This window comes from Schistosoma haematobium, chromosome 1 (assembly GCF_000699445.3).
Source record: "Schistosoma haematobium chromosome 1, whole genome shotgun sequence".
NCBI lineage: Eukaryota > Metazoa > Platyhelminthes > Trematoda > Strigeidida > Schistosomatidae > Schistosoma > Schistosoma haematobium.
In genome coordinates, this window is record NC_067196.1 from 92,599,150 (window position 1) to 92,626,811 (window position 27,662).

The window sequence follows — 27,662 nt, forward strand, 5'->3', positions numbered from 1 at the left end:
AAATATGTACAAGAATGTTTACTTATTACCATTGTTATTAATAAATCAAAGTAAAATCAAGTCAAGTTAACGAAAAATTCAGCGAAAATATAAAAACAATCATATAAATGCAATCAACTAAAATGTTTATGAAAGTCTACAGTGGAAAATGTAGGAGAATTCTTATTATTTTGCTATCAAACCAAGGCAAAATAAAGTTTACAGTGCATAATAATTCGATAAAAACATAAAGATAAAAACAAATACCTCAACCCAGTCAAACCGAACTGTCTATGAATTTACTCATTTAAACAAAGCAAAACTTGCATTAAGATGAATTCATTTGGAAACACTTTTCACCAAGCTACATTAGTGTCAACTCTCCCGATATTGTCTAAAATACAATGTCTTTCGTTTGAATTACAATTAAGGTAGTCAAATTGTGTATGGATTTGGTTATTGTTATTGATCAATATTTTTATAACGTGCAAACCAATTTCGAACAAATTGTACGCGTTCTGATGGTGGCGTTGAAAAATAAGCTAAAGCATTTGATGAATAACGGTGATCAATTGTATCTGGTAACTTATAATCTCTCCATTTATTTTCATTCCAACAACAATTATATTCATGCAATACATGTTCTAATAATTCGTCCGGCAATTGTTCATTCTCGGAATAGATAGGAGATAATGGATTTTGTCTTGGTAAAGTTGGATATCGTAAGTTGGGGAAGATATAAATACCTCTGAGAAGGAAAAGAGCATTATGTATTTATAATTTCAGTTTTCGAAAGACTTGCACTCTTAATAGACCATAATATATTAAACAGTGTACAGTCCTAAGTATATCACTTTAACATGAAAACATTACGTGTAGATATGTGTACTAGGCTATGAAACAAACCTGTATGAACGGTCATAAATATTGTCTCAACTGGGATAGCATGGTTTAAACCCCTGATACACTTATTGGAACTGTGGGCTTTGCATTGGTTTGGTCCGCTAAGTAATAGTAACATTTTTTAAAAGCAATGACTTCTTTAACTAATAAAAATAACAAACATGGATAGATATCTAAAGTCACAACTGTACACTAGTAAGTATTAATGACGTGGAAATAAGAAAAAGTGTAGGTCTCATAGCATCAATTGACTGATTTAACCATTTTTAAATGCGTATGAATCAATTTGGGATTTACTGATCTTTGTCTTTACAAAACAATATGGTCTGATTGGTAAATTAATGCAATGGATTAGAATTAACAGGGCTACCTATACCTTGTTTTGTCGTGTGGAAATAGAGGTTAAATTCACAATACAATAAAAATTAGAATTCTAGAACAAATGACGTTAGTAAACAAAGCTAAATTATATCTACATTGTTTTATTTACATAAATAGACTACTTACCTAAACCCGAACCAACCGCCGTAATATGGATGCAAACTGACTCCACTATAGGAACCGCCTTTTTCTTTATTGAATCACTAGGTTGATGAAAATAAGCCATTCCTGATACGTGACCAGCTGTTTGCACATGAACATAGGGAAGTCGAGTAACTGGTCTGATGGCATAATCTGGTATCCATTCCGCATTATTTAACTTTGTCGACTCGTCAGGAGTTAGATTAAGTTTTAAATTTTGAACAGAATTACTTAGTGCCTTTTGTAATCGAATAAAAACAGTCCAATCGAAGGGATCATCACAGCCGGGAAGAAATCTAGATCCACAAAACCGAGTTTTCAAACATTTTAAAACATTATCCAGTGATTCTATTCCTGACTCTTTACACCAATCAAAAACAGTTGGTATAAATGTCTTTTCAAACATTTGTGGACTGCTTATCAAACAAATGCATAAACAGTCTTCATAAGGTGCTAGATCAGACCCAAGCCGGACCTTTGAACTGATATTAGCATCATACCAACCAGATAAAAATGGGGATATATCAAAACCATATGGTGAGAGTTCTTCAGCCAACTCTTTTAAAATGCATTGTACAAGACTAGAGTCCTTTCCTCCACTTGGATTATTCATTATTCTAAAAATGCATTGCAATTTGTAAAGTATTACATTTTATCACAATTATTATAGCTACTGTAGTGAACAGGGAGTGGGGATAACCAATCTATTTTTTTAATGCAAAATTACAGAGTGCCTTCGTAAAATATAAAAACCGTACATTAAATACATTCTTTGCACATCTTTCTTTAGTTGTCCCTCACATACTTTATGATTCTTTCAATTTCGTTGCTATTATAGCTGCTGTCTCCATTCCTGTTTTCTTCAATTCAGTCTTCCGCCGCCAGGCATTCCACTTCAATGGGTGCTGCATGCTACTAATATCTGTCAGCATAAGTAGCATGCACCACACTAAGAGCGATTGTGTCAGTTATGCTTAAAAATACTAGACTTTGAGGGGGACTAATCACTGTCTATGGATTACAAAGAAAGTACTAATCATTTAACCAGTTGCCTTTTATACTTTATTATCCGAAAAAGTTCCGTTTCATTTTTTAGAATGTATCGTGAAGCATTGGTTGTCTAGATATAAGGGCAACTAAGTGAGCAAAACATGTGTTGAGATGCTCCGAATCGAGCAACCACTTACTGCAGAGGATCACTACATGTAGACCAGTAAATTGTGACCGGTGTTAGAAAACTGAATGGTATTGAAGTCGGTCGTTTTATCTGTAGATGTATTCCGGACTATTCATTTTCGCTTGGAACTTCAGTGGCACTTCTATTTGTTGCTACAGGTGTGTGATTTAGTTCTAATAACTTTTTGCATTCGGTCACACAAAAATTTGGCATAGAGCAGTTTAACACAACATTAGATATCCGATAAATCATTCTAAAATGGACCCAAAAATATAGGTCTAGATATACAATTTTGCTTTGAGGAAACTTATGGTTAAAAATTTGCAGTCTATACCCGTCTTTTCAATTTTGAAAGACTAGTGATGCATGAAAAAAGCGATCGAGTGCAGCACCAATTAAAACATGCTTGTACACGGTTGAGACAAATGCGGTGTATGGTTCCGTCCTGCGCCGTCACCAGTGCCCCTGAAATTTATCTGTGATCACTTTCAAAAGCACAAAGTAATACGTTCAAGTTGATGTATTTGACCGACTGCAATGAACCCTAATTCCATCCATTCTCGACCATCAATAACTTGTCGCAACGCAAACTCCACAAAGCGCGCTAACTTTCACATTAGACATCAGAGTCAAAGGGTTCAAATGGTTGTGGACGGAATAGAAGAAGCTTTCGCTTAACAGGCTTCCGTGTCTAGTAGCAGGGGATCACCAAATCCTCCAGGCAGGAACCTAGGTATGTTAACAATAAAAGAGGAAAAGAAATTGGTAAATCATAGTGTGATGCTGTCCTTGGTCCTTAAGAATAGGTCAAGTTGCCTCTTGAAGGACTCCTGAGAAGTCGCTTGGACTAGCTCGGCCGGCAGCGAGTTCCAGCTTTTGACAACTCTTAAGGAGTAGAAGTTGTGTCTACATTCCGTCTTGCTATGTTGTGTTTCCAGTTTCTGGGTGTTACCCCTTAGGTTATTATTCGAACTAAGCTTAAGTAGGTGTTTAAGAGGATGTCCAGAAGTGTTAAGAATACTATAAGCCATTAATAAATCACCTCTAAGACGACTATATTCTAGTGGGTAAAGGTCTAGTGAACGGAGGCGTTCTTCGTAAGGCTTAGATTTGAGTCCTCGAACTGATTTCGTGGCTCGCCGTTGGATACGCTCCAAAGTGACCTTGTCCTTTTGGAGTGAGGGGGCAGTACTATGTTTCCGTACTCTAAATGGGGACGGATGAAACTATTGAAGATTGTGTGGAAAGTTCTTCCGTCAAACTGGCCAAAAATGCGCCTCAACGTTACCAGTGCAAGGTTTGCTCGGAAGGCATTTTTGTCACAGTTAGCGTAAGACTTCAAATCATGGAGCACCAGGACTCCTAAATCTTTTTCGACTTGGGATACTACTAGAGAGGAGTTTCCTAAGTTGTAACTGTAGTTTGCGACATGTCGCAGATGGACTACTTTACACTTTGAAGTGTTAAAGGTAAGTCCGTTATCGTCTGCCCAACTTTGAAGTCGCGTCAGATCCTCCTGAAGTGCCTGTGTATCGTCTTGGTTGCGTATCTCTCTCCAAAGTTTCACGTCGTCAGCAAAAAGTAATAAGTCTGACGTTACCTGTTGAGGAAGATCATTTATGTAGATCAAGAAGAGAAGAGGCCCTAGTACTAAGCCCTGGGGGACCCCACTAGGACATTCCATAGCCTGAGATAAAGTGAAATTGACCCTAACCTTAAAGTGTCGATTTTTAGGTATGAAGTAAGCCAGTCGATTAGAGGTGGTTTGATACCTAGTCGTTTGAGCTTGTTGATAAGACACAAGTGGTTAACCTTATCAAAAGCTTTTGAGAAATCAAGGTAAATGACATCAACCTTTCCCTTGCGATCGAGGATGCTTGTCCATCTGTCCACCGCAGTCAGCAGGTTGGTTATACAAGAGTAACCCTTCCTGAAACCATGCTGTTGGGGTGAGAAGAAATTTAAGGACAGTAGATAGTCGTTTAAACCGTCGCATATCAGGGACTCCATGAGTTTTGAAGGTAATGACAGAAGAGCTACCGGCCGATAACTTGAAGGTTCATTGCGTCGACCACCTTTGAAAATTGGTGTGATGTGAGCCAACTTCCAATTTTCCGGTAATTTGCCTCGGCTAGGCGAGTGTGAAAACATCACGCTAAGCGGCGTTGCCAGGATTGAGGCTGCCTCCCTCAGTATGGCAGGATGAACCATATCCGGGCCAGGAGAAGTATCAAGTCTTAAGTGCTGCAGTTTCCGGAACACCAAGTCAGTGCTTAGGTCCACTTCAGAAAGTCCTGTGGAATTGCAGATGAAACTGTCGTCAATAAAGTTGATGTCAGCCGGTTGAGATGTTTGAGAGTAATGTGCCGCCAGAAGGTTAGCGGCGTCGCCATCATTGTTGGTCGGGCCGTTAAGACCTAGCAGTTGGGAAACTCCTGTTTTGGCTTGACGAAGAGAGGCTGCATAACGGAATAGGCTTCTAGGGTTAGAGGCGAATTTGTCCATAAGCTTTGTTTGGTACTGAAGCCTGTCTTCTCTTATAGCCTTCGTGCATATGTTCCTGATATGTTTGTATTGCCTATACGCTCCATCGTTATTAGTTCGTTTGTATTCCGCCCAACAGTGTCTTTTGCGGCTTAGCAGGCGAAGGGTACGGTTCTTGATTACTGTAGGTGGCTTGCAGCTTTTGGGAACCGTTTGAGGAACTGAATGGTCTGTAACACATAAGAGCGTGTGCAGTAAGAAGTCCCAATGACCATCCACATCGAGTTGAGGGTGAACATCCCAAACCACCTGTTGTAGATAGTCATGTAGAGCTGGCACATTCAGCCGTTTAAAATTCCGACGCAAAGTATTGTTGGGATACCTTAGCTTAGTTTTGATGACAAAACTGAAGGCTATGACGGCATGATCGCTCTTTCCCAGAGGAGCCTGGATTGAGAGGTTGTCGACTAGGAATTCTTCGTTAGTGAATACACAGTCTAAGCGCGATGGTGTCTGACTGTTTCTCCAACGAGTTGCCGACCTCACATTTTCATATAAGCCCAAGTTATCGATGAGGTTGAAGAACCGAGCTTCAGTTGAGTTGTCGCCCCCAGTGTACGTGTGTTCCGCGAAGTTGACTCTAGGGAGATTAAAGTCCCCTAGAATCAGGATGTGTGTGAAACCGAGACGGATAGAGCGGGATAGTCCTTCCAGCATACGACTATCGTACTCGGTGTCGGCAGTTGGCTTCCTGTAAATGACTCCGACTAGACACCTAGAAGTACTAGACAATCTTACAGAGCACCATATGGATTCCTCAAGATTGTTAAACTCGAGGTTGTGAACCTGGTGCACCTCCAAGCAAGAGCTTATGTATATGGCTACTCCGCCCCCAATTCCTGTTTTTCTGTCGTTGCGGTACAAAGCCATCCCAGGTAATGCTAACTCTTGATCCGAGAACTGAGAAGATATCCAGGTTTCAGATATTCCTATCAGATGGGCCTTGTTAGCATTGCTAAGTTCACGTAGTTCATCCAGTTTGTTTGGTAGACTCGCGGCGTTCATATATAAGCAGTTTATGCTTTCAATTTGGAACGCGTGAGCTTCGTCCTGTTTTTCTGTATGAACATTATGTGAATGGACAGGTAGCCCACCTATATGAGGTTTGCCGAGGTGGTAGGCCCTGTCCTTTACACGTTTTTATCGTCTAGACAGTCCACAAGTGGAATGGTCAGCTCCAACTTGCCTTTGTTCTTGGTCCTAACTTCGTATGGCCTATCCGGGTGCATGTGGATTCCAGGTGGCAATCGACGTCTATTAGCACGAAATGCTTCCAGAACTGCAGCCGCCATGTGGGAAGATGTGAAGGTTATCTTCATTAGACGGGGTCTAAGATCACAGTCCTTCTTGGCTAGTCTCGTCACATGCTGAGTCAGTATGTGTTTGAGCCTCAAGGACTGTTTGATGAATTTCCATTCCCTGATGTCAGAATTTGATTGAGTAGGGTCTGCATTTTCCGGTATACCTTGGACAATTATGTTTCTTCCGCGGAAAAACTTCTCGCGAGATTCTTTAGGGACGTTTCGTATGATATTGCGCTCAGAGTACGGTATATCGGGCAATATTCTTACGTTACCATCTGATTTCAGTAAGTGACTTGCTAGCAAGACGTCCTCTACGTCGGTAACATTCTTAAGTGTTACTCGGAGAAGCCTCGGGTGATTTAGATGCTTAGAATCCTTTCCTCGAGTGAGCCGGGTGACCGTCAAAGGCTCTATTCTAGGAAGTTCAAACTTCTTGTTCAATTCACCCCACAGCATCCTGTCGTTTTTGTCCTGCAGACTGAGAGGAAGGTCAGGATTGTCAACGAGGTTCATGATAATGAGAGAATCGTCACGAACTGCCTTACAGAAATTACTCGAATATATGAAAATTTATTCAATGTTTATATAAGCAATGCTCCCTTTAACTCATCAACCTAACTGCGTAACTTATAGAAGCAGAGCGTGTTCGGATTTGTATGAATTCGATCTTGCGTCGTCATGGATTCATCCATATCTTTATTCTAGAGGACTACTATCTTCCTAAACTCATTTTCGCTGAACATACGTATATTGTGGGTGAAAAATCGATTGAAGCTCGGCTCTTAAATCTCATTGTGGATATGAAATTATTCGAATTTGTGAAATCGAGAACTCGGTGGAGAAACAGTCAAACGCTGTCGTGCTTTGTCTGGGTATTTACAAACGAAGAATTCCTAATTGACAGCCTATTAATTCTGACTCCCCTGGAGAAAAGCGATCACGCCGTCATAGCTTTCAGTTTTGTCAGCAAAACTGAGCTAAGATATTCCACCAACAACAGGAGCTGGAATTTCAAACGGTTGAATGTGTCAGCTCTACAAGTCTATCTACAACAAGTGGATTGGGATGTTGTGGTGTTTGAATTAACTAATGATTCTTTTGTACTTGTTGAATGCTCGATTTCGAATTCTAAATACAATACATTCGTTGGTGCCTGTGTCTTCTTAATTCAATTGCGTTAATACTGGAATTCCTAATTCATACGATAATTCTACTACTATATTGGCGTCGCGAGCAGGATCCTGCAATGGAAAAGTTGGATATTCATTCAACTCCTGAAGCTATTGAGGATTATTTAGAAAGGTTCGAAATTTGGAGCATGACCAAAGAAGATGATGAGGATGTTAATATTGTGGCACACTTCCTCACATTCATTGGGAGAGAAGCGTACAGCTTATTAAAAACTTTGGCATATCCAGAAAAACCTATCTCACTCCCTTATGCAACTCTTAAAGAGCTATTTTTAAGTCATGTAAAATGCACCAGTTTTGAATGCCGTGAAAGGGCGAAGTTTCATAAGATGGTTCGTCAAAATGACCAAAAGGCTCGGGAATTCATCCTTGAATTTCAGAAACAAGCTGCCAAGTGTAATTTCGGTGATCAACTTCATGTGCAACTGAGAGATCGATTAATTGCAGGAATTAACATACCGAGTTTGGAAAGAGAGCTGTTAAGAATCCCAAACTGTTCCTTTCAAGATGCTAGAACTGCATGTATTAACTACGAAGCAGTGAATGAACTTGATATCCAGTCGATGAAGATTTCTAATACTTTGCTTAGTCGTCGTGATGAACTACAATCTCAGGGTCAATCAAACTTGCGTTCATTTAACAGCGATTCCTATTCTCGTGTAAATATGAAAGGTGATTCAACGAGGAATTACAAAGCAAATCACAAAGGTGAGATGAAGTTTGGTAAATGTTTATCATGTGGAAAGTTTCATGCTCGTAATTCATGTGTATTTCGTAATGCTGAATGTTTTAAATGTGGTAAGGTAGGACACATTCAGTCAGTATACAAAGCTATTGTCCATTTTGCTTCAAGCTGTACTAAATCTTGTAATCTAAATTTCAATAATTCGGATGTTTCTAATGATCATTTATCTTTATCAACGATTTCAAAAGACAGTGTAGAGTCATATGGCAGTTCAGAGTTAAATGAAATCCAGAATTCTTGTGAGACAACAGTTCCTAATCAACCGATTTATCAGAATTCTCATGCTATTGTACCAGGTGTGACGTTTCCTAATGATTCACATATTTCTAATGAAATTACTTGCAATTCTGAGGAAAATATGTTAAATGAACCTAATCATGATCGAAAACCTGATGTGGTTTGGATAGATGCTGATTTCTCTAACGATCCTACGCTCTGCAACGACAGTCCTGATGAATTTCATGAGAATATTTCAGAAGAATCAAATCCTGATGTCATATCATATATTACCTATCCTCATAATGTATTTGATCTTCGTGAAAAACCTGCCCAATGCGAAGCACGAGTACTAAGTGACCTCGAGTTTTATTATATTTCGGATGGTTTCATATCAACTGCTGTTTACCCTTATCACAAAAACAGTTCTAATGTTTACTCTAAACAATGTGAGAAATATGTTTTAAATGAAGCCACATTATCCATAACTTGGGGATATAAAGATCCAACATTATTTCGTGGGGGGTGGATAGTGTTGAAAAATCTATGGTTCGAATTCTAGATATTAGTGATTTCATTACAAAACCGACATGCTGGTTGTATACAATTCCAGGTGAGTCTGTTCCGATTTCGTTTGTTAATTCCAATACTAATGAGCACTTTCTAGATACTACAAAGTTTTTATCTTATACAATGTCGGACAGACTCAGGATGAACTTAACAAGAAGACGTACATTATTATTATTATTATTTGAACACATAAATATTGGTACAAGAGAGCGCCAATATATATGCGCCACACAAAACAATGGGAATTCGAAGAGAAGTAGAAAGAAAAAAAACTAAGAAACGCAAAAGAAAAAGAGAACAATGACGAAGAGATTGGAGTAAGGTAGTGTGGTAGTAACGACGGAACGAAAAGGTACAATCAGAAGAAATCTTTCAGGTAAGGGAGACACAACCACTTTTTATGAAGAAAGTAAAAGAAGGTTACAGCAGGATCGCCACTGGCTTCTATTCTGAGCCATATCTGATAACGTCTCTAGCCACTGTGTAGCACCATCTCTCGGACCCCAGCCAGTGAGTCGTGAAGGACCAACACAAGCCAGTCCTTTGCAGCTTTCTTTCATGCCACGACACCATGTCATGCACTGACCACCTCTCCGCTTCTTCCAACCAGTCCCAGAGTCGGCAAATAATGCTGATGATGAACAAATGAGAAGACGTACAACCGATTACAAACACTTATACTTCTATTTAAGCTGTGGCGGATGTGGTGTTTGAATTAACTAATGATTCTTTTGTACTTGTTGAATGCTCGATTTCGAATTCTAAATACAATACATTCGTTGGTGCCTGTGTCTTCTTAATTCAATTGCGTTAATACTGGAATTCCTAATTCATACGATAATTCTACTACTATAGATGTTCACCCTCAAATTGATGTCGATGCTCATTGGGACTTCTTATTGCACACGCTCTCATGTGTTACAAAGCAGTCAATTCCTCAAACTGTCCCCCATAGCTATCAGCAACCCACAATCAACAGGAACCGCACTCTTCGCCTGCTAAGCCGCAAGAAGCACTGTTGGGCAGAATACAAACGAACTGACAACAATGGAGCGTACAGGCAATACAAACATATAATGAACATATGCACGAAGGCCATAAGAGAGGACAGGCTTCAGTACCAGACGAAGCTTGTGAACAAATTTTGTATCTAATCCGAAAAGCTTATTCTGTTATGCAGTCTCTGGAGTTTCCCAACAACTACGTCCAAATGATTCGACCAATAACGACGGTGATGTCGCTAACCTTCTGAGTGAACAATACTCTCGGACATTTCAACAGACCCACATCAACTATACTGACGACAGCTTCGTTTGCAACTGAGCAGGACTTTCCGTAGTGCACCTGAGCGCTGACTTGGTGTTCCGGAAACTTCAGCACTTAAGAATTGACACTTCTCCTGGCCCAGATATGGTTCAATATGATGTACCGAGGGAAGCAGCCTCAATCCTTGGAACACCGCTTAGCGTGATGTTCTCACACTCGCTAGGCCGAGGCAAACTACCAGAAAATTGGAAGCTGGCTCACATCACATCAATTTTCAATGGAGGTCAACGCAGCAAACCTTCAAGTTACCGACCAGTGGCTCTTCTCTCTATACCCTCGAAAATCATCGAGTCCCTGATATGCGATGTTATAAATGACTATTTACTGTCCTTAAATTTCTCGCCTGAACAGCATGGTTTCAGGAAGGGTCATTCTTGTATAACCAACCTGCTGACTCCGGTGGACAGATAGACAATCATCCCCGATCACAAGGGGAAGGTTGATATCATTTACCTAGATTTCCCAAAAGCTTTTAATAAGGTTAACCATACATGTCTTATCAATAAGCTCAAACGATTGGGTATCAGGCCACCTCTAATCGATTGGCTCACTTCATACCTGAAAAGTCGACATTTTATGGTCAGGGTTAACTTCACTTTATCTCAGGCTATGGAATGTTCTAGTGAGGTCCCCCAGGGCTCAGTACTAGGACCTCTTCTTTTCTTGATTTATATAATCGATTTCCATAATAGATATCGTCTGACTTAATAATTTTTGCTGATGATGTGAAACTTAAAAAATAGATACGCAACTTAGAGAATAAACTGGTACCTCGGGAGTATCTGACTCGACTTCGAAGTTGGGCGAATGACAATAGACTTAACTTTAACACTTCAACGTGCAAAGTAGTGCCCTACGATTTGAAGCTTTACGCTGTGAGAAAAATGCCTTTTGAGAAAGTCTTGCACTGGTAACATTGAAGCGCATTATGGCCAGTTTGATGGAAGAACTTTCCACATAATCTTCAACAGTTTTATTTGTCCCCACTTAGAGTACGGAAACATAGTATTTCCTCCCTTACTCCAAAAGGAGTAGGACACTCTGGAGTGTATCCAACGTTGGGTCACGAAATCATTTCGAGAACTCAAATTCAAACCTTATGAAGAGCGCCTCCAATCAATTAACCTTCACCCATTAGAGCACAGGAATTTTAAGTTGACCTTCTGATGGCTTACAGTATCCTTAGCAATTCTGGACATTCACTTAGTCACCTACACAAGTTTAGCTGCAACATAAATCTAAGAGGTAACACCCAAAAACTACAGAAAACATAAGAGAGCCGACTATGGACACGATTTCTACTCCTTAAGAGTTGTCAAATGCTGGAATTCGCTGCCAGCTGAGCCAATCCATGCGACTACTTGGAGTCCTTTAAGAGGAAATTTGTTCCATTCTTAAGGACTAATGTTAGCATCTTACTATGACTCACAAATTTCTTTTTCCTCTTTTATCGTAAATATACCTAGATTCCTATCTGGAGATATTGGTGATCCACTGCTATTAGACACGGAATCCCGTTAACCGATAGTTTCTTCTATTCCGTCCACAACCATTTGAACCATTTGAACCACAGTTCGCGTTTTCACTATTGAACTGACCTTTAGTTTTTTTAATGAGTACACCTGAATGATCACATTTATGAATTATTTGACATGTTGACACTTATAATTCTCTCTGCCGTCTGTTTGGATAGCACTTTTGGAGACGGCTCGTCTATAAAAAAGGAATTTTCTGTCCAACCAGGTGGTAAAAAGTACTCATCGACAATTGAAAGGGTATGGTATTTACATATACAAAGAAACAATACATTTGACAACAGGATGGAATAAAATGTACTTTCACTTATGAATGTCAAGGTGGAACGAACGAGGTAATTTAGGTTCTCTTGATATCTTCCGTAGAAATGGCATATGATTCTTTCGAAGATTCGAGATGATAACGGCTACGGTTGTGTTGTGGAACGTTCTGGTAGCCAAACAAGTTACATATTCTTTCAAAGCTTCAAGTTAGATGTAACGCCGCCTGTTGAAGCTTTGACTGCTTCTGCATTTGTAAGTTACCCGGATTAAAGTACTATTCTCGAAGGGTAACGGTAATCAACCACTGGCAGCTGAGGAATACTATTTTAACAAAAATGAATGTTTTGGTAGGTCCTGTTTATACATAATTCTGTATAGTATCACACGTCGGTGGAAAATTTAGGGCTGCATTAACTCGTCTTTCCCTGGAGTTTGTTTCCACACTTATGAAGCCAGAACTCTAGCGTGATTCGTTTACGGTATATATATTTCTACTATTTTTTGTGCCTTTTTGGACTTATAACTGTCTATATTACCACGGTCTTATTCCAGACTATGTAAAAAATTTTATTTGTGATTTTATAGTGTGAATTTATCATAACAATAAGAGGTTTTTTGTTTCGAAATACTCTCAAAGTTCTCATAAGGGAATCCAAAATTATTGATACATAGAAATCTCTCATAGTAAGCTTTATCCAGGCATATTCTTAGAAACGGACTGACAAAAGATTGAATTTAATCAAGATCTTAACCAGTTTGTGAAAGCCAATACTATTTGAATGTGACTGAAACGAACTGATTTCACTTGACCGTTCAGAATGCACAAAATAAATATTGGTTTATTTTAGGGTCAAATATAAGTGACATAGTTACTCAGAGATTATGTTAAGTGGTCGAGTATTTTACATTGAAGACTTTAGTAAAGATAGCCTCAGTGGATCAAGGTGAATTTATCAATTTGGAAATACGGTGGTAGTTTGTTTTATTTCTAAGTAGGGTATTGAATGACGACTAAACCAATTCAGCTTAATGTGCTGCTGTTTAAGATTATTTTTATTATGAATAGCCAGTTTGGTTTGGCTCGAGAATATTAACACTTACCAGCCAAAATGACTTGGAAATGCGTTACTGACGCGTAACCACTGTGTAACGTTATGTGCAATAACGGTTGATGCAGAGATATGTCGGAAAAAAAGCTGTAGGTGGACAATTTTAAATATGATAACAGTCTATGAGGCCATTAACTGTTTGTCAGTTCCGATTGCGGATGCTTTCTATCTCGTGCATCATGTTGATATCTCATTATGGTATGGTGAGATTGGGTTCCTTAGATCTGCAGTATCTCGTGCCTAATCCCATAGGGATAAAGCTAACCTGATAAATTATTAATAAAATCAGTTCTACTTCAGTCATTCGTTCGCGATTTCGAATTTCGTTTCACTTCATTTAGGTCACACAAAATAGCCATGTAACATTGACCCGTTTAACGAAGGCTCTGACGAAATACATGAACGTAGGCATATTTGAGATGTACTTCTCTCTAAATGCAGGGTGATTCTTCATGACTGATCTGGGCTTAAATCCGTGATGCGGATGAAGTAGTTCAACCCCGTGTGGCGTGAGGCCGGACTGACCACTATCTCCATTTTTGTTCAACTTCATCATATACCTACTGATGGAAATAACATTCTCGTCGACTGAATTTTCAGTAATTGATCTCTTTCCACGAGGTCCACTTGTCGACTCAGAATACGCGGATGGCATAGTGCTGTTTGGTGAAAACGCTGATAAAATGCAGAGTCTTTCGGTAGCACTGAGTAACAATGCCAGGATGTTTGGGATGTGTTTCTCCCCTTCTAAATGCAAGTTGTTGCTTCAGGACCGGCCTGTGTCAACACCTGGACTATAGATAGGAAGTGAAGTAGTCAAACGTGTCGACAACTTCACTTATCTTGGAAGTTTTTCAACCCTAATAGGTTGGTGTCTGACGAAATCTCAGCACGGATCCGAAAAGCTCGTTTGGCTTTTGCCGACGTACGTCACCTATGGCGAAGGTGAGATATCCGTCTGTCAATTAAGAGACAAGTATACTGCGCAGCAGTTCGTTCTGTCCTACTTTACGGCTGTAAAACGTGGCCATTGAGAGTAGAAGATACTCGTAAGCTACTAGCATTTGATCACAGATGTCTTAGAAATATTGCGTGTATCTGCTGGGTTCACCGAGTAAGTGATGGTGAGGTTAGATGCTGGATATTAGAGAATGATGGTAAATCATTCGATAAGGTTGTAAATTTTCATCGACTGAGATGGTTGGGTCCCGACCGTTGTTGCTACCTTGACGTGGTGGTCGGGCTTGCCTATCGCGATGAAGCAACCGAGCTATACTGGCTGGAACAACCGTTCCTCAAGGTCCTACCATGTCAGACAGGTCGGTTGAAGAGCGGTAAGACTAAAAGCAACAAACCCAAGGTCCGAAGGCGAAGTCGTACTGCCGACTGTACAGAGGTGTGACAGCAGTAAGGTGTTTCCTTCAGACAACCAGCATGACAGCGATGCTGCCTTCCCACAAGGAGGGGTGGGGTTAGAAAAGGTCGACCCTAAAAATGCACACCTCGCCTTATCCCACGGATATCCGTCTCCGGCGGTAAGGTCTCAATAAGTACGGAGCTAACACAAAAATTACCCATAACAAGGTCGTGTGTGACCGACCTCAAGCAGTTGTCCCTTGGGCACTGCGGTCACGCTCTCAGGTCACTAAGACCACCTTTAATCCCAATTCCTTTTCAGGTACCTCCAGAAGAACCCTTCCACGGTGTGGGCAACCGTGAAGTGAAAACCGCCCTCATACCTCTAACAGCACTCAAGACCACTGTATTCATAATCAACCTTCCTCTTCAATTCCTATTATTCCTCCTACATCGACTTTCAACTTTAGATTTCCTCTCTCGGCTTCCACCTCAAGTGTCACCATAGCCAACGATGGTTGGGTCACGTGTCACGTATGCCTAAACACCGATTACCACGACTTGTAGTGCTGGATAATGTTGGAGACGGTTGGAAGAAAGTTGAGGCGGCCAAACCAAAAACGTGACATCAGTCCTTGAAGTCACTATTTTCTAGTCTTAGCCATGTTGGTATATGCAGACTACTAGGTTGTGTTCCGCGTGACTATCATAACCAATGATTGGAGATTGTGTGACATGGCTCAGAATCGACCACAATGGTGTAGGTGCTTACACACATTGTCTTTCATTAAACTGGGATATTAAAATTGCTTTGTACCTTTCTTTATACGAACTAATTCTTTCTTCTTGTATTATATCCTTATACACAGTCTTTCTTTCATGTGTTAATACCACTCAAGTGACTGCTTCTATGAATTTGGTGTTCATCTTGTTGTGCTAATGATGTTGGCAACTTTGACCGATGCATATATGTGCCTGGTCGTACGTTGCAGATCACTAACATCGTCCCAGGTGGGTTAGTGACGTCTTGGTGCGTACTCGGCGATTCGATTGGCTTTGTTCACTTGAATCTTCTAGAACGTAGACAGGAAAACTGTTTGATAATTAAAGAACGAGTATAGGGTGCAGCGTTTCTCCCTGTTTTTAATTATGGATTTGAAGTATGGAATTTACAAGTAAGAGATATTGTTGAATCACTGGTGTTTGGTCATTGGCCGTTTCAAAGCATTCTAGGACCACCGAGTCAGCGATACTGGGGTTCGACTCCAGGCATTATGTATATATGGCAAGTCATTTGTGAACCTTCATCAACTGAGGTAATTAGGACATGTGTTACGTTTACCAACCAGCGTGCTCATATAGTAAGGATCAGTCTTTTACTTTATGACTGGAACATGGTCTATACAAATAGAAGACATGCATAGGCTGCAAGATTTTGATCATGGCTGTCTTTGGAGCATTGCTCTAGTTTCGTGGACCGGACGAGTGAGCAGTGCTGAAGTTAGGCATAGGTGGCAGATCAACTGATGAGGTAATTAATTTTGATCGACTGAGATGGTTTGTATGCCTAACTATTGCCTACCACGACGAACAATATTTGCTAATTCAGAAGTAGCAAGGAGGAAAGTTGCAGGCGACCAAACCAAAACGTGGCATAAGTTCATGAATTGATTAACTGTTGATCCGTGTCATGTTAGTAGACGTAGACTACCTGATCGGGGTTCGCGCAACTAATAACGAATATTTAAGAACTTTGGGTAATATGTACGCCTAATAATTTCTGATATTACTGATACTCCTGTTTTATCCCGACGAAAATAATGAATAGTTACTGTTGGAATCTATTTATGGTATAATACTATACATATATTCTTATTGTGAAATCGTTAAGTAATTACATTTTACATATTCATGTTCCTCTTATTATGAGCTTTATTTTGACCTATAGACTGTTATTATACGATTTACTATCCCTAAACTATGTCCTGTTCATTGGTTACAGTCACTATTTTACTTGATCTTGTATAAATGTTATTTCCTATTTTATGATATGACGTTGTCCGTCTGGCTTCTATATAAACCAGGTATGTTTGAAATAAATAATGCACATTGTTAAAGCTGGTTTTTGTTTTCTGGACTCAACTGACAAGGCTAGGAGGAAAAAGGACCAATAAGGACGCTAGGCTATTCATAGCGGTGGATATGTCATTGTTTTGGCACAGTGCTAAGATTGTATAAGTCGTATTCCAATTGGCGAATAAGTCACGTGATATTTAACTGGCTAAAAATACAACAACTATTACTTATGCTACTTTGGCATCTCGCTGTGCTGGTGGTTTGACAACGTGCACTAATGCATGGATGTTCCAGGTTTTACGTTACACATGACTTCGTTCGGTTACGTAGTACTCGTGGCTCCCACATAAGAAGTATGGGTCAGAGATATGTACTTGGATTCCGAGATTATTCACTGACTTATTAATAAAACCAAGTTTGCCTGCTTGGAGTTACTTTGTCCGGGAGTTTCGTTTAGAAGTGGCCACTTAGTTATACATATCTTAACAGTGTCAGTTTGTTCTGTACTCGAACTTATGGCATAGAAAAATGGGTTAGCGAAAATATTTTGGCATTGAGATTTCCACCAAAATGATCACCATCTACAAAATCAACCATGGGGACCAGCAGACGGATATTCTTACTGTACACAGAGAACGTTTCACAGATATAGACCAAGCTGTTAAGATCCTTAAAAGTAGATGTATCCCAAAAGTTCACTAAAATATTATGCAAAATCAAAGGGTAATAACAAATGAGAACAGACAAGGTGTCATCTTAGAAGATAAACTGCAGAAATCGCTAGGAATATTACATCGGGAAAAGAGATCTGAGGTTCCAAATGGCTACCAAACGACGTCTTTGATATTGTTAACGAGTGTAGAGAACTATGGATATGAATGCGACTGAGGAAGAGTTAAGATATATTAAACAGAGACAACCCATAGAAAACCAGTTCACTAGTGTTATGATATTCAAAAATCAATAGGCACGTTGGAATAGATCCGATAGCCAATAGAAAGAATGACACAGAGTCATGATCAGGAAGGAGAACAATCAAAATAAATGTACAGATAATGATAAGTTAACAATAGGTGACAACCAATTAAAGTAACTTGTTAGCTATTAGTAAACATGTTTTAATAGTACGTTTCTTTTTCCGTTTTTGTTGATATTGTTGACTCAAAGATAATTAAAGCCTTACAATAAAACCATTTGGCGTAGAGGACCAGGTAAATCTATGCATCGGTCAAAGTTGCCATACCTCATTAGTACAGCAAGATGAACACCGGGTTCATAGAAGCAGTTAACTCTGGTGGTAATATATGAAAGAAAGATTGCATATAAGGATATAGTACAGGAAGAAATAATTAGCACGCAGAAAGATATGAAGCGATTTTAATCTCAGTTTAAGGGAAGACAGAAAGTGTATACACCTACGCCATTGTGTTCGGTCCTGAGTCTTGTCATCAAGAGTCTCCAATCATTGGTTACGATAGTCACGCGGACCCCACCCAAGTAGTCTGCATCTACCAACACGGCTCAAACCAGACGTTATTGACTTCAAGGACTGATGCCACGTTTTGGTTTGGTCGCCTCACATAAATACATGGTTGATTAAATACCATTACCGTTATTTGATTTGATAATTCCAAGTAAGCTGACTATATTAATTCATACGACATTGATATTTTGTTAAATAACTGCTTAAAGGAACTTTTACCCCATTGCACTATCACTGTCCGATTTGGATGGAAAAAATTTATATACGAGAAATGAAATGATTGTTTGGCTCACTTTAAGTGGATCATTTTATCCCCGATTCGGGGATATTCATAGTACATTACTAGGGATATTTACTATTGAGATCACCGCATGGGACTGAAAATTTATTTAATTTACAAATGTAAAACTTGTTAAGAAATCTAGCGTAAAGAAATACGTCCACTAACTTAGGTCTTTTTGGATTTTGCGAAACTTACTCTCAACGCTAAATTGAAACTTCGGTCGTTACAGAGATCACTTTGTATAACACTATTAGATACTATTAAAAAGAGTATAATTTATCTCTCGTCATCATTAACTTCAAATGAAATATCTCAAGCTGTGTAATGGGGGTTAGAACTCCGCAGGTAGCATCAAGATTTCGGGGGACTTTTGATACCCAGTATCAATTAGCATAAAACACAGGCATACAGTTTCCTGTCGACTACTTCCAACCTAACGTCAAAAGTATCGTCCACTCAAAACGTGAACTTGGCTTCCAAAATCACTTCCCAATTTTTACAATTGGTTGATTTTGAGTACATGCTTTTTTCACAAAATAATTCATACTATTCTTCTATCAACGAAATTCCGGTAATCTTGTGACTTATCTATCTGAATCGTGAGGATTTTAATCAGTAGAGAACTTCAACTGCCCTATGCATAAAACAATGCATTATTCAACCTGTAAGACTACGAAAATAACTAGTTTGATTTCTGAAGGTCAGTTATAGGGTCTAGCACATGCATGGATCGGTTAGCGCTGTCACATTATATAACACGAGTGCTGTTAGAGTTATATATGGGGTTGTCACTTCTCGGTTCCCCGCACCATCGAGCGGTAATTCTTTGGGTATGCGGAAAATAAATTGGGTTAGTAGTAGCTTTAATGGTTTGACGCTCAGGTGACAGTAGAGTTCAGGAGACAACTGCTTGAGGTCGATCACAGATAGCCTTTTACGAATCGCTCTTATGTTAGCGCCGTACTTTTTAAGGCTTTAGCTGTGGAAACAGAAATCTGTGGTCGAAGCTAGTGTTATTTTTACGGATGACCTTTTATAAGTCTATTCTTCCGCTGTCAAGTGATGTCACAGAAAATGCTGGATTTCTCAGGGAGACTACTCACTGCATTCAAATACCATTACAATCAATCGTACGACTCGGACCTTAATTAGCTACTTTTAGCCAAACAGTTCTCTAACCAACCTGAATGGGATAGTTAAACATAAAGAGACAAATGTTTCAGCCAATTTAATGCCACTGAGTAATCAAAATTCTCAAACCTGGTCAGCAGTCACAGTAACATCTGTGATTGGTCATTATGGAGAACATTATATGACCAATTGATATTGATAGTACCTTTTTACAAAACTACGATGAATATCGCTGTTTAGCAACCGTGCTGATCACTGAAATCTGCCCAACCACTTAGATGTCGACCAAACGTCAGTCATATAGTGTGTTTCTACAGAACGGGCATATCATTTTAACTGTGCAGACGTTATGCAGTACCGACTGATGTCAAGACAAGGTATGACATCAGAAACACTAATTTTCTTAAACTGTATACTTTTTAAATATTTTTTCATTGTTAGTCAAATCACAGGATATTTAAGTGACCTTAACTAACAGGTGTTTATTGCGAGCCGCTGTTCAGGGTAAGAATGACATAACTAGACGAAAAGATGGGTGAAGTTCTAGTTTCACTGGTAGAACAAGTAGACACGTTTCACGCAAAAATTATGATCTACTTATCAATATTATTTAGGTTACAATCTATTTGATTCAAAAAGTTGTTAGTTGGTATATGGTGATAAACAGGTTAGTGATTCTAGCAGGTATTTAGGGGTGAACAACAAAGAAAATCCTCTTGATTTTGAACAATGTCTAGACTCCTGTGGAATAGAAAAATGAGCCATAATACCCAAATCATGCAATCCGCACTTAATCAGTTGGCAATCAGTATCCGTAGGTATGGTATATGCTTTGCACATTCGAAGAGCAAAGTACTTCTACAAGACTGGCAGGATTCTAACCCTGTACTCACCCTGGATCGTGAGCAGATAGAAGTAGTCGAGAAGTCCGTGTATCTAGGTAGCTGCATAAGTGCTGGTGGTGGCGTGAGTGATGAGATCAATACACGTATAGTGAAAGCCAGAGCGGCTTATGCCAATCTGGGCCACCTTTGGCGCCTTCGTGATGTTAGTCTGGTTGTAAAGGTCTGATCTATAACGCATCGGTGAAAGCGGTTCTTGTGAAACATGGACTCTTTGAGTTGAGGATGTTAAACGACTCTCTGTGCTTGATCATCGTTGTCTCCGAAGGATTGCTGACATCCAAGGGCAACACCGTGTTAGTACTACAGAGGTTCGGCATCGTGTGTTCGGGCGCAGAGACGATAAGGCAATTGGCGTCACTATCTTAAAACATCGACTTCGGTGGCTTGGAAATGTTCTACGAATGTCGTCTCAGATAATTCCTCGTCGTGTATTATTTGCCGACGCTAGGACTGGTTGGAAAAGACTATTTACGAAAACTCTGGAGATTTATGATTTTAAATTTAATAAAAAGTTACAAGTCCTCCGTAGTATCAACGCGCAAATTTAGAGGATAAACTAGTTTTAAATATGATTAAAACAGTCAGAACTTAATGAGGATGAAATCGCCATGTCTGAGCAAGAATAAAACTGACATTCGGATTCGAAGTGTAAAGCTTTTCACTTACACTTTTGTAGTTTCAATTTTACATAAAATATACGCTTTAATTGCACTATAGAATTTCGGTAAAATACGTTTATTTATCATGATTGCTTAAATCATATCTTTCGTCGAATTACTGTTGACTATGTGGAACAAAAAACACTTTATCGACATTTCCTCAAGCTGTAAATAAACATGCTTAAGAATATGGCTGTTAAATACGATCGATAAGAAACAATTGTAGACGTGCATTGACACAAAGATTAGTTTTACCTGTTAGACAATGACTAACTGAGACATTTTATTGGAAGGTAAGTGGTATATAAGATTTTTGTTTACAAGCAGTTTTTATCTTTTAGAAGCTAATCTTCAATATAAAATATTAAAATGAATGTATAGTTCAGGTAGCAGTGATATAAATATGGTGGCGCCTATTTGAAACCAATTTCGTTTAAGAGAAAATTCACTAAATGAAGGAAAACAGCAAGCTTATAGTGATTCTATTTAGTCTAAAATGCGCGTTCTACGTTGTATGTGATTGATTAAGTGATAGTACGCATTATTTTATACCAAATATGGACAAATGTTTGGTGTGTGCTTACTAACTTTAACACCGACCGTCTAAAATACAAAGTACAAAACAAATTCTATAATCCTAGTCAAAGTGAACAGTTACAAAGTAAAGTTTAGATGTACTTTATGACATTTGTATTTAAAGTTTTTCTAAATGCTACTTTAGATAATTTAAGTTAAATAAACAATTAAGAGGCAGAATCAATTTCGTATGACCAGAATATATTTAAGATGTTGATCAATGGTGGCGATCACCCACTATTTACAAGTGGCTGGTCACTGAGTAATTACTGAAATTCAAACCAACTAAGGCATTAGTTCATGAAGCCATTGACTATTCAGTCAGCTGCAATGTAGGACCAGGCACATATATGCATCGGTCAAAGTTGCCAACATCATTAGCACAACAAGATGGACACCAAATTCATAGAAGCAGTCACTTGAGTGGTATTAACACATGAAAGAAAGACTGTGTATAAGGACATAACACAAGAAGAAAGAATTAGTTCGTATAAAGAAAGGTACAAAGCAATTTTAATATCCCAGTTTAATGAAAGACAATGTGTGTAAGCACCTACACCATTGTGGTAGATTCTGAGCCATGTCACACAGTCTCCAATCATTGGTTATGATAGTCACGCGGAACCCAACCTAGTAGTCTGCATATACCAACATGGCTAAGACTAGAAAATAGTGACTTCAAGGACTGATGTCACGTTTTTGGTTTGGCCGCCTCAACTTTCTTCCAACCGTCTCCAACATTATCCAGCACTGCAAGTCGTGGTAATCAGTGTTTAGGCATACGTGACACGTGACCCAACCATCTCAGTCGATGAAAATTTACAACCTCATCAAATGATTTACCATCATTCTCTAATATCCAGCATCTAACCTCACCATCACTTACCCGGTGATCCCAGCAGATACAAGCAATATTTCTAAGACATCTGTGATCAAATGCTAGTAGCTTACGAGTATCTTCTACTCTCAATGGCCACGTTTTACAGCCGTAAAGTAGGACAGAACGAACTGCTGCGCAGTATACTTGTCTCTTAATTGACAGACGGATATCTCACCTTCGCCATAGGTGACGTACGTCGGCAAAAGCCAAACGAGCTTTTCGGATCCGTGCTGAGATTTCGTCAGACACCAACCTATTAGGGTTGAAAAAACTTCCAAGATAAGTGAAGTTGTCGACACGTTTGACTACTTCACTTCCTATCTATAGTCCAGGTGTTGACACAGGCCGGTCCTGAAGCAACAACTTGCATTTAGAAGGGGAGAAACACATCCCAAACATCCTGGCATTGTTACTCAGTGCTACCGAAAGACTCTGCATTTTATCAGCGTTTTCACCAAACAGCACTATGCCATCCGCGTATTCTGAGTCGATAAGTGGACCTCGTGGAAAGAGATCAATTACTGAAAATTCAGTCGACGAGAATGTTATTTCCATCAGTAGGTATATGATGAAGTTGAACAAAAATGGAGATAGTGGACAGCCTGACCGCAAGCCACATGGGGTTGCAAAATCAGTTGACAGTTCGTCATATGCTCTGACTCGACTAGTAGTGTTCGACCAAGGAACCTTCATAAGGTTTATGTATTTTAATGGCGCAGTTGCATTCATTCTTTGTTTCTCTTTAGATCGAGCTTTAGAACAATATTCTACCTTTTATCCCGGGGATTCATCCTTTATTCTCGAGTCATGTTGCCTATGCCTACATTTTTACTACCACGTATACTTTTAAATCCTCTACCTCTCTAGGATGTCTTGATAATTTCATTTCACTATGGTGATATGGTGTGCCAAATTGAACCAATGTAAATATCTACCAGGTTCTACGTTGCTAACGACTAAATATTTCATTGACCATTTTCTGGACAGAATAAACTATACATTGAAATATGTACAAGAATGTTTACTTATTACCATTGTTATTAATAAATCAAAGTAAAATCAAGTCAAGTTAACGAAAAATTCAGCGAAAATATAAAAACAATCATATAAATGCAATCAACTAAAATGTTTATGAAAGTCTACAGTGGAAAATGTAGGAGAATTCTTATTATTTTGCTATCAAACCAAGGCAAAATAAAGTTTACAGTGCATAATAATTCGATAAAAACATAAAGATAAAAACAAATACCTCAACCCAGTCAAACCGAACTGTCTATGAATTTACTCATTTAAACAAAGCAAAACTTGCATTAAGATGAATTCATTTGGAAACACTTTTCACCAAGCTACATTAGTGTCAACTCTCCCGATATTGTCTAAAATACAATGTCTTTCGTTTGAATTACAATTAAGGTAGTCAAATTGTGTATGGATTTGGTTATTGTTATTGATCAATATTTTTATAACGTGCAAACCAATTTCGAACAAATTGTACGCGTTCTGATGGTGGCGTTGAAAAATAAGCTAAAGCATTTGATGAATAACGGTGATCAATTGTATCTGGTAACTTATAATCTCTCCATTTATTTTCATTCCAACAACAATTATATTCATGCAATACATGTTCTAATAATTCGTCCGGCAATTGTTCATTCTCGGAATAGATAGGAGATAATGGATTTTGTCTTGGTAAAGTTGGATATCGTAAGTTGGGGAAGATATAAATACCTCTGAGAAGGAAAAGAGCATTATGTATTTATAATTTCAGTTTTCGAAAGACTTGCACTCTTAATAGACCATAATATATTAAACAGTGTACAGTCCTAAGTATATCACTTTAACATGAAAACATTACGTGTAGATATGTGTACTAGGCTATGAAACAAACCTGTATGAACGGTCATAAATATTGTCTCAACTGGGATAGCATGGTTTAAACCCCTGATACACTTATTGGAACTGTGGGCTTTGCATTGGTTTGGTCCGCTAAGTAATAGTAACATTTTTTAAAAGCAATGACTTCTTTAACTAATAAAAATAACAAACATGGATAGATATCTAAAGTCACAACTGTACACTAGTAAGTATTAATGACGTGGAAATAAGAAAAAAGTGTAGGTCTCATAGCATCAATTGACTGATTTAACCATTTTTAAATGCGTATGAACCAATTTGGGATTTACTGATCTTTGTCTTTACAAAACAATATGGTCTGATTGGTAAATTAATGCAATGGATTAGAATTAACAGGGCTACCTATACCTTGTTTTGTCGTGTGGAAATAGAGGTTAAATTCACAATACAATAAAAATTAGAATTCTAGAACAAATGACGTTAGTAAACAAAGCTAAATTATATCTACATTGTTTTATTTACATAAATAGACTACTTACCTAAACCCGAACCAACCGCCGTAATATGGATGCAAACTGACTCCACTATAGGAACCGCCTTTTTCTTTATTGAATCACTAGGTTGATGAAAATAAGCCATTCCTGATACGTGACCAGCTGTTTGCACATGAACATAGGGAAGTCGAGTAACTGGTCTGATGGCATAATCTGGTATCCATTCCGCATTATTTAACTTTGTCGACTCGTCAGGAGTTAGATTAAGTTTTAAATTTTGAACAGAATTACTTAGTGCCTTTTGTAATCGAATAAAAACAGTCCAATCGAAGGGATCATCACAGCCGGGAAGAAATCTAGATCCACAAAACCGAGTTTTCAAACATTTTAAAACATTATCCAGTGATTCTATTCCTGACTCTTTACACCAATCAAAAACAGTTGGTATAAATGTCTTTTCAAACATTTGTGGACTGCTTATCAAACAAATGCATAAACAGTCTTCATAAGGTGCTAGATCAGACCCAAGCCGGACCTTTGAACTGATATTAGCATCATACCAACCAGATAAAAATGGGGATATATCAAAACCATATGGTGAGAGTTCTTCAGCCAACTCTTTTAAAATGCATTGTACAAGACTAGAGTCCTTTCCTCCACTTGGATTATTCATTATTCTAAAAATGCATTGCAATTTGTAAAGTATTACATTTTATCACAATTATTATAGCTACTGTAGTGAACAGGGAGTGGGGATAACCAATCTATTTTTTTAATGCAAAATTACAGAGTGCCTTCGTAAAATATAAAAACCGTACATTAAATACATTCTTTGCACATCTTTCTTTAGTTGTCCCTCACATACTTTATGATTCTTTCAATTTCGTTGCTATTATAGCTGCTGTCTCCATTCCTGTTTTCTTCAATTCAGTCTTCCGCCGCCAGGCATTCCACTTCCAATGGGTGCTGCATGCTACTAATATCTGTCAGCATAAGTAGCATGCACCACACTAAGAGCGATTGTGTCAGTTATGCTTAAAAATACTAGACTTTGAGGGGGACTAATCACTGTCTATGGATTACAAAGAAAGTACTAATCATTTAACCAGTTGCCTTTTATACTTTATTATCCGAAAAGTTCCGTTTCATTTTTTAGAATGTATCGTGAAGCATTGGTTGTCTAGATATAAGGGCAACTAAGTGAGCAAAACATGTGTTGAGATGCTCCGAATCGAGCAACCACTTACTGCAGAGGATCACTACATGTAGACCAGTAAATTGTGACCGGTGTTAGAAAACTGAATGGTATTGAAGTCGGTCGTTTTATCTGTAGATGTATTCCGGACTATTCATTTTCGCTTGGAACTTCAGTGGCACTTCTATTTGTTGCTACAGGTGTGTGATTTAGTTCTAATAACTTTTTTTGCATTCGGTCACACAAAAATTTGGCATAAAGCAGTTTAACACAACATTAGATATCCGATAAATCATTCTAAAATAGACCCAAAAATATAGGTCTAGATATACAATTTTGCTTTGAGGAAACTTATGGTTAAAAATTTGCAGTCTATACCCGTCTTTTCAATTTTGAAAGACTAGTGATGCATGAAAAAAGCGATCGAGTGCAGCACCAATTAAAACATGCTTGTACACGGTTGAGACAAATGCGGAGTGTATGATTCCGTCCTGCGCCGTCACCAGTGCCCCTGAAATTTATCTGTGATCACTTTCAAAAAGCACAAATTAATACGTTCAAGTTGATGTATTTGACCGACTGCAATGAACCCTAATTCCATCCATTCTCGACCATCAATAACTTGTCGCAACGCAAACTCCACAAAGCGCGCTAACTTTCACATTAGACATCAGAGTCAAAGGGTTCAAATGGTTGTGGACGGAATAGAAGAAGCTTTCGCTTAACAGGCTTCCGTGTCTAGTAGCAGGGGATCACCAAATCCTCCAGGCAGGAACCTAGGTATGTTAACAATAAAAGAGGAAAAGAAATTGGTAAATCATAGTGTGATGCTGTCCTTGGTCCTTAAGAATAGGTCAAGTTGCCTCTTGAAGGACTCCTGAGAAGTCGCTTGGACTAGCTCGGCCGGCAGCGAGTTCCAGCTTTTGACAACTCTTAAGGAGTAGAAGTTGTGTCTACATTCCGTCTTGCTATGTTGTGTTTCCAGTTTCTGGGTGTTACCCCTTAGGTTATTATTCGAACTAAGCTTAAGTAGGTGTTTAAGAGGATGTCCAGAAGTGTTAAGAATACTATAAGCCATTAATAAATCACCTCTAAGACGACTATATTCTAGTGGGTAAAGGTCTAGTGAACGGAGGCGTTCTTCGTAAGGCTTAGATTTGAGTCCTCGAACTGATTTCGTGGCTCGCCGTTGGATACGCTCCAAAGTGACCTTGTCCTTTTGGAGTGAGGGGGCAGTACTATGTTTCCGTACTCTAAATGGGGACGGATGAAACTATTGAAGATTGTGTGGAAAGTTCTTCCGTCAAACTGGCCAAAAATGCGCCTCAACGTTACCAGTGCAAGGTTTGCTCGGAAGGCATTTTTGTCACAGTTAGCGTAAGACTT

The 27,662-nt window shown here is 38.8% G+C and overlaps 2 protein-coding genes across 3 annotated transcripts; one reads left to right on the plus strand and one right to left on the minus strand.

Moving 5' to 3' along the window:
* MS3_00002479 (uncharacterized protein) lies at positions 1-27,116 on the minus strand. 2 transcript variants are annotated; one of them, XM_051210081.1, is made up of 3 exons: positions 3,090-3,196; positions 1,390-3,046; positions 1-727 (listed from the first exon to the last, which is right to left on the minus strand). In XM_051210081.1, the coding sequence occupies exons 2-3, from the start codon at positions 2,015-2,017 to the stop codon at positions 624-626; spliced, it is 732 nt and encodes a 243-aa protein (XP_051075575.1). In that variant the 5' UTR covers positions 2,018-3,046; positions 3,090-3,196; the 3' UTR covers positions 1-623. The 2 variants fall into 2 exon arrangements, with proteins under 2 accessions (XP_051075575.1, XP_051075576.1); XM_051210080.1 differs by lacking the exons at positions 1-727; positions 1,390-3,046; positions 3,090-3,196 and adding exons at positions 21,999-25,758; positions 26,655-26,787; positions 26,832-27,116.
* On the plus strand, positions 12,129-12,900 carry MS3_00002480 (uncharacterized protein; the record flags this gene model as incomplete). The annotated part of the gene is made up of 5 exons (XM_012946976.3): positions 12,129-12,251; positions 12,296-12,346; positions 12,378-12,527; positions 12,562-12,622; positions 12,654-12,900. The coding sequence occupies 5 exons, from the start codon at positions 12,129-12,131 to the stop codon at positions 12,737-12,739; spliced, it is 471 nt and encodes a 156-aa protein (XP_012802430.1). The 3' UTR covers positions 12,740-12,900.
* Positions 27,117-27,662: the final 546 nt, after the last annotated feature.

Bases quoted from the DNA above. Each gene is read 5' to 3' on its own strand.
- MS3_00002479 (XM_051210081.1), bottom strand. From the start codon at position 2,017: ATGAATAATCCAAGTGGAGGAAAGGACTCTAGTCTTGTACAATGCATT. The intron at 728-1,389 runs GTAAGTAGTCTA...TTTCCTTCTCAG, and splicing joins GGCGGTTGGTTCGGGTTTAG to AGGTATTTATATCTTCCCCA.